Source organism: Micromesistius poutassou (genome assembly GCF_964030765.1).
Source record: "Micromesistius poutassou genome assembly, chromosome: 18".
NCBI classification, from domain to species: Eukaryota; Metazoa; Chordata; class Actinopteri; order Gadiformes; family Gadidae; genus Micromesistius; species Micromesistius poutassou.
In genome coordinates, this window is record NC_140288.1 from 4,543,084 (window position 1) to 4,550,378 (window position 7,295).

At 51.3% G+C, this 7,295-nt stretch overlaps 1 protein-coding gene across 1 annotated transcript in view; it reads left to right on the top strand.

Moving 5' to 3' along the window:
* LOC311363303 (hamartin-like) overlaps positions 1-6,046 on the top strand; it is a 34,812-nt gene extending 28,766 nt beyond the window's left edge. Inside the window, 4 exon segments of the mRNA XM_084483262.1 lie at positions 301-488; positions 1,979-2,146; positions 3,186-3,510; positions 3,512-6,046. Coding sequence (XP_084339388.1) covers positions 301-488; positions 1,979-2,146; positions 3,186-3,510; positions 3,512-4,150 — 1,320 coding nt within the window. The 3' untranslated portion in view covers positions 4,151-6,046.
* Positions 6,047-7,295: the final 1,249 nt, after the last annotated feature.

The following is a 7,295-nucleotide window of genomic DNA, read 5'->3' on the forward strand; positions in this document are numbered from 1 at the left end:
CTCTCTCTCCTGTGTGTGTGTGTCTCTCTCTCTCTCTCTCTCTCCTGTCTGTGCGTCTCTCTCTCTCTCTCTCTCTCTCTCTCCTGTCTGTGCGTCTCTCTCTCTCTCTCTCTCTCTCTCTCTCTCTCTCTCTCTCTCTCTCTCTCTCTCTCTCTCTCTCTCTCTCTCTCTCTCTGCTGTCTGTGCGTCTCTCTCTCTCTCTCCTGTCTGCGTCTCTCTCTCTCTCTCTCTCCTGTGTGTGTGTGTGTGTGTGTGTGTGTGTGTGTGTGTGTGTGTGTGTGTGCGTGCGTGTGCACACAGGAGAGCCAGATGCTGCAGGCGTCGGGCGGCCGCGAGGCGGAGCGTCTCCGCCAGGCCCTGGTGGCTCAGGGCCAGAAGCTGGAGGCGGCGCAGCAGCGGGCGGCCGAGCTGGACACGCAGCTCACCAAGAAGGAGCACCTGGTCACCGAGCAGAAGAAGTTCCTGGAGGACGTCAAGGGCCAGGCCAGGTGAGGCGGCCCCCGGGGGCCAGACCCCCCCGGGGGGTCCACCCCCCCCCCACCGATGACACCGCCCGGGAAACTCCACCCCCACCGATGATTCTACCGCTGGGTTTTAAAATTAGGCGTGGGCAAAAAAAAAACGATTATTTTCCGCAAACCGGTTCTTTCGGTTCCCTTCAACCGACGCGAATCGTTTGTTTGGTTCGTTCGGTTCGTTTCGTTCGGTTCGTTAAGTCGTGTGGTCCGTCAGGTCGTTTGGCGGGGGAATCTCCGGTGTCTGGCCGCACCGCGTTGCTTTTAAATATGAGGTACGCCCGCAAATGGAGCCTTTTTAAAACGGCAAACGGCACAAACAGCACATTTCTGTAGCGTTAGCCTACGACGCCGCTCTGTGTGGCCTCAAGCGGCCTCAACCACCATGAGAACGTTTTAGACTCAACCAATATAAAGTCGAGGGGGGAAACGAAGTTCTGTTCGTTTGTATCTTTTATTTACGTGACCATATTTGTGTTTTATGTAAAAAAATAAATAATAAATCAGTTCTCTTGTTTTGGGAGTCAGTTCTCGTCGTTCACCTTTTAGGATCCGTTCGCTCTGACCGAATCGTTCGGGAATCGCCCATGCCTAGTTTTTAAACCCTTGAAACTTGACCTTTAACCCCGCCCACGCTCACGCGACCTCCGTCCGTCGCCGTCGCGTCAAAAAGTTGAGAAATGTTCGACTTCTCAGGCGGAGACGGATGCGTCGGCCAATCCGATCGCGTTATGCAGATATATGCGCAAACACACTGTCCAATGAAATCACCTTTAGTAATACAACCGCGGGGAAAACACACGGACGTGTCAGAAAGCCCCCAGCCGTCGACGGGACTACGGCGGTAGTGTGAACGCAGCGTAACCCTGTACCCCTGTACCCCTGTACCCCTGAACCCCTGTACCCCCGGTCCTCTTGGGGTTCACCGTGTTCATGTTTTCAACCCCACACTCACACCACTTCCTGCTCCTCCTAATGCCCTTAAACTTCTGCCCCTTAACTTCCACCCTTTCTGCTCAGTACTTAATCATTTAGTAGACGCCTTCCTCGATGATTCATGACGTAATAATAAGGAGCGTTTAGGGGTTGATCTCCACCCCTGACCCTCTCTCTGTAACTCTTTACCTCTCTCTATCGCTCTCTCTCTCTCTCTCTCTGTAACTCCCTACCTCTCTCTCTCTACCCCCCTCTCTCGCTCTCTCTCTCTCTTTCTGTATCTCTCTCTCTCTCTCTCTCTCTCTCTCTCTCTCTCTCTCTCTCTCTAACTCTTTACCTCTCTTTCTCTCTCTCTCTCTCTCTATCTATCTATCTATCTATCTATCTATCTATCTATCTATCTATCTATCTATCTATCTATCTATCTATCTATCTATCTATCTATCTATCTATCTATCTATCTATCTATCTATCTATCTATCTCTCTCTCCCCCCCCTCTCTCTCTCCCTCCCTCCCCCCCCTCCAGGGCTGAGCTCCAGGCGTGTGAGGGCCGGTACCAGGCCCAGCTGAGGGTGACCCAGACCCTGCAGACGGAGCTGCTGCAGCTCTACAGCCGGGTGGAGATGGAGGCCTGCAGCGCCGGTGTCTCGCCACCAGGGGTCAGCGCTCACCCACACACTTCCACACAGACCAGGTGAGAGGGAGGAGAACCCGCCTCGTACGTTTCTAGAACGAGGCCGGCTCTACACGCCAACGATCTGAACACAAACCGCAAAAAAGTGGCGTTGGCTTTCCCCCACTTTTCAATTCCGCGTTTAGACGAGCGTCTTTGGGTGGAAATCTGCGCGCACGCAGGTGACACAAAAGTGTGTGAAATCCGACGTGTTTGTTTGTTGTGGTTTGCCCGTGCTGCACGCGGACGTGACGTCAACGCGTACGGGGCGAGAGCCAGCGTGAGCAGCTCAGAGCACACCTTCTGTGTTGTTAACCCTTTAGACGGAAACGCAGCGGTGGAGCGTTTTTTAAGATTTCCACTCTGGAGGGTGGGTTCATTTTTTTTTTGCGTTTCCCCTACTGAGAACAGTAGGGGTGTAACGATGCACTCATTCGTACCGACGTTTTTTCGGTACGGGTCTAACGGTTCGATGTGCGTTTCATTTCGGTACGTACCGAAAAAAAAAAGTATATATATTTATACATTAAAAAACACTTTATTGTGTTTTTATCCTCAATTATATTTGATGTCTTTCCATTTGTGTAAGGCATTTGTTTGATACAATCAAATCAAAATCCAATTGTTTAATAAAAATAAAATAATAAAAACTGCTGTACCGAAAAACACACCGAAGCGTGACTTTAGTGTATCGTTACACCCCTAGAGAACAGTGTGAGTAGAAGTGTGTTGTTTTGGGGACACGTTGTGTGCAGCGTATTAAACATGGGACGTCCCACATCCACACGGGGCCTAGAGGAATACAAACGTTTCGATACCTGACATAAAAATGTATCTGCAGTCGCTCTGTATAAAATATTAAAATGTGGAACAACATTTCACCGAATTTCTGGACGAGAAGCGAGTAGGTGAAATATTAAAGAATCGTGTACAATGATACTAATATTCACAGTGACGGTGTTATGGATACCAGTTCAGTTACAACAACAATCCTTGTTGCTACGTCCTAAACATGAGTGTGTGTGTGTGTGCGTGTGTGTGTGTGCGTGCGCGTGTGAAGTCCCGCACCATCGGACAGAGTCGCCAAAACCAACGGCGGCGGCTGCGGCGGCGACCCAGAGGCCCCGCCCCCTCCCCACGACGGGCCGCACACCAACGGAAACGGCAGCACTTTATCGCCGGGGCAACCCAAGACCGCCACGACGACAACCACGACCACGACCACCACCACGACCCACTCCACTTCCAAGTCGACCCCCTCCGGGGCGTCGGCGGCGGCGGTGACCAACGGCAACCAGGACGCCCTGGCGCCGCTCTTGATGGAAGCGCCCGCTTCCTGTTCCCACGGCAACGCCCTGGCCCTGGCCCACCCCCCCCCACTCCGCCGCCGCCGCCGCCGCGCCCCTCACCGTGGGCTCGTACCCCAGCGCCAAGAGCTTCCTGGGCATGCGCGCCCGCGAGCTCTTCCGCAACAAGAGCGAGAGCCAGTGTGACGACGACGACGACGACGGGGGGGAGGGGGAGGGGGAGAAGAAGGGGGAGAAGGGGGCCCGGCCCCCGCTGGCCGGCCTGGCCCACGGCCTCAAGACGGAGCTGTGCGTGGAGGCCTCCTCCCGCTCCTCCCCCACCGCCGCCGCCGAGCCGCGGCCCTCCGCTTCTTCCAAGCGGCCCCGTGCCGCCGCGTGCCCCTCCGGTGGAGCCCCCCCACCGCACCCGAGTGCCCAGGGGCTCCCCCCCGCCGCCGCCGCCACCGCCACCGCCGCCGCCGCCCTCCTCTCTCTCACTGTGTCCCCCCGGCAGCCCGCCGAACCCAGGAGGCAGCGGAGTGGCAGCGGGGGCTCCGGGCAGGAGAGCCCCCGCAGGAAGACCGGGCCTGGGCGTGGTGGAGGTGGAGGTGGAGGTGGTGGTGGTGGTGGTGGAGGTGGAGGTGGTGGTGGAGGACGGGCCCATGCCGGCGCAGGCAGACCCAGGCAGCAGCAGCTGAAGATCATGGACTACAACGAACCCCACCAGGAGCACAGCTAGAACTGAGCCATCGGAGAGAGAGGGAGAGAGAGAGAGAGAGAGGGAGAGATCAGAGAGGAAAGGACAGAAGGAGGAGAGAGAAGGAGGAGAGGAAGTAGGTGACGAATGGAAGGAGAGAGGACGGAATAGGGAGACTCGGGTCGCAAGAGCGGAGAGGGAGAGGGAGAGGTATACGCTGAGAGTAGACGGAAGCAGAAGGTAGGGAGGAGGGCTGCGAGTCGGAAGATCTCACAGCAGAGCGGAGCAGAGAGAGACGTAGGTGGGCGCGGAGAGGTCGCTGGGAGAACGGCCACAAAGCGGATGTCGTCGGCGAGGGGAGAACGCGCGAGCCTCTCGTCTGAATCAGTGTTAGTCGTTTCCGTTCCTCAGTAGAGTAGATAACAGGATTCAGCCTCGGTTCGTTTTTACTTTAATTCATTCCTCCGGAGGACTTTCAAGTCGGACTGCGTACTGTGTTTCCCGCTAGACAGACCCCCCCCCCCCCCCCCCCCCCCCCCCCTCACCGTCACCGCTTCTGAACAAAGATTATCCGAGCCCATGCCTTGTACGTTCAACAAATCAACTGTACTATAGACGATAAATACATACTATTAATATTTTAACTTCCACACAGTGTAACAAATTAAGCTGTAAAAAAAAAAAGAAAAACAAACCCGGAGACATTACGTTTGTTGTCATTTTTTTTAGGCATTGCAATAACAAAAATAATCCTGCAAGAGATGGTTTTTTTTGTCATACAAGTTGTATGGGGCTCCTGGCTCACTCGACCGCGGACCATCGCAGAGTTCCCGCAGACCAGTGGGGTTTGTGGTTGGGCTCAGACGGACGACCGCGACCGCTACTGGTTGTTGTGAACGAAAAAATAAAAGAAAAAATTCCAAGCTAGCTACATTCCCCCCCCCCCCCCCTACAACAAAATGAGAAGGTATTTTTTAAGTATCGTTGTGGAAGAGTATATGTTTTGAAGGATGCACTGGAATGTGTGAACGTGTTTGCAGCTATGTTGTCGTAGCGTCCGCTGGCCACCAGCGGCTCCAAGGATTCAGCAAAGATGCAATAAGTGATTTGTATAAAGTTGTATTTATTAAGCCTTTATTTATACAGGTACCAGTCGACACATGGAATGGCCCCTCGTCGTATCACAGCCCCCCCCTTGAGTTAAATCAAACACGACCGTTTAGCAGAGATTTAATTATGTCAGGTTGATTTTAATTCATTTTATCCCTTTTTTAAACATCTTTTTATTTTTATTTTTATGCCTGCCTCTGCCTGTCAATCTTTAAAGTGCCAAGCTACCTAAACAAACACAGACCAACATGTCGGGAAATGACACCGGTAACACAACGCGAAGCCGCCGTTTGCGTATTTTATTTTTTTTTAACCACGAGAGTATTCCATGTTTGCTTGGAGTCGCCCAGCTCCTAAGTGAAAAGAGTCGGAGTGCAGGCAGTGAAGTCTGCTTAACCTTTAGGGCCTGTCGGAACCAGTTGGCTGCAGTCGTCGTTTGGCTCAATCACTTTCAGTTTTTGAACAGCATTATTTTTAATGAAACGCTCACAAAACAAGTTCCCCCCTCTCCTCTCCTCCCCCCCCCCCACCCCCCCTCCCTCGGTCAAATCCTGTTGTCCACTACTCCCAACAACAACAACAACAACAACAACAAAAAAAACAACAACCATTTGCTGTAGTTTGATTCCGCGTCGCTATCTTAGAGCATGTTTCACCACCCACCGTAAAACGCCAACCATGTTTAACTACAGCAGGGCCATACTGGAGGTACCGCCAGCACACACACACACACACACACACACACACACACACACACACACACACACACACACACACACACACACACACACACACACACTGACGCCCGTCGAGAGGAGAATACGTGAAGGTGACCAAGGACACTATGTGGGGGGGGGGTTGGGGTTGGGGGGGGGGGGGGGGGGGGGGGGACGACAAAAATGGAGGGAAAAATACAAGAAGTTCTGAACTGAAAATGCAGTTGCTTGTGTTTAACTGTGAACAATAAAGGTCGTCGTCAATGTTTTGCACTACACTTGTTGGTGGTTTGTGTTTTTTTTATTTGTTACTTTGTCATTAGTAGTAAACATTTGTAGTGTATACATATATTGTAAATATATAACCCATGTTTCATTTGTATGGGTTCTGGTTAACTTCCAATCTTAAGGTCTAAAAACACATTTATCATTTTAAAGCCATTTAACGCACCCGCCAGAATGGAGCAGCCTATTTAGAATAGTGTAAAATATGGAATAGAAGTCATGTCTTTGTAGAGTTTAAACAAATTAAACATGAAATATTCTTGTAATTTCGTGTAGGACACGAACAGTAGGCCTATAAAGATGGGTTTCAAGTAAGTGTCGACTTATGAAGGTTTTTTTAATCGTAGTTTATTCAACTAGATTCTTAAATGAACGCATATAGTTCTACATCTCATCACCATTATGTCACTGCCCAAACTGAACCGTTGCTCCGTACAGCTGTCAACAATTAACAATCAATTAAGCAAACCCTTGTTCGCCGTAATTGATGATATCATATTGATGTGTAGGATATAACGTATATTATTTCTTCCTATATTAAGTATGTGAATGTTTCAACTGTCTGCAAACAATCCAAATATCTGACCAACTGCCTAAACGTCTGAATTAGCACCATATTACGGCTATTCATGTTATTAACTTAAACCAAATCGACATGTTTTGGACGGCGAGCTGTAGCCCGACCCAAAAGAATAAAGGGTTCGTGATTGAGGCTGTAGGTGAAGCTTGTGTTGACCTCCTGTCGGACATAAGCCTCCGTAGAAGGTCAGTGAACTTGAGGAAGGCCTTAAGACAGTCTCGCTGCAGCCAGTGTTGCCAGATTGGGAGGGAAATCTGTCCCAATCTGGCAACACTGCCTACTGACCGTACGTCCTATAACCTCATCAGTTAACGTCGACGACGGTGAAGGACTCCCCCACAAGGGGGCGCTGTTGCAGCGGAAGAGAAGCCTCACGCAGGCCTTCGCCAATCAACAGGTAAGGGAGTGTGGTAAATACGCTGTTTCTTGTTTAATGATTGGAGATAACAAGTCCTTAGGCTATTACAGTGCTACGGGGGTCAATCCGTGACTGCGA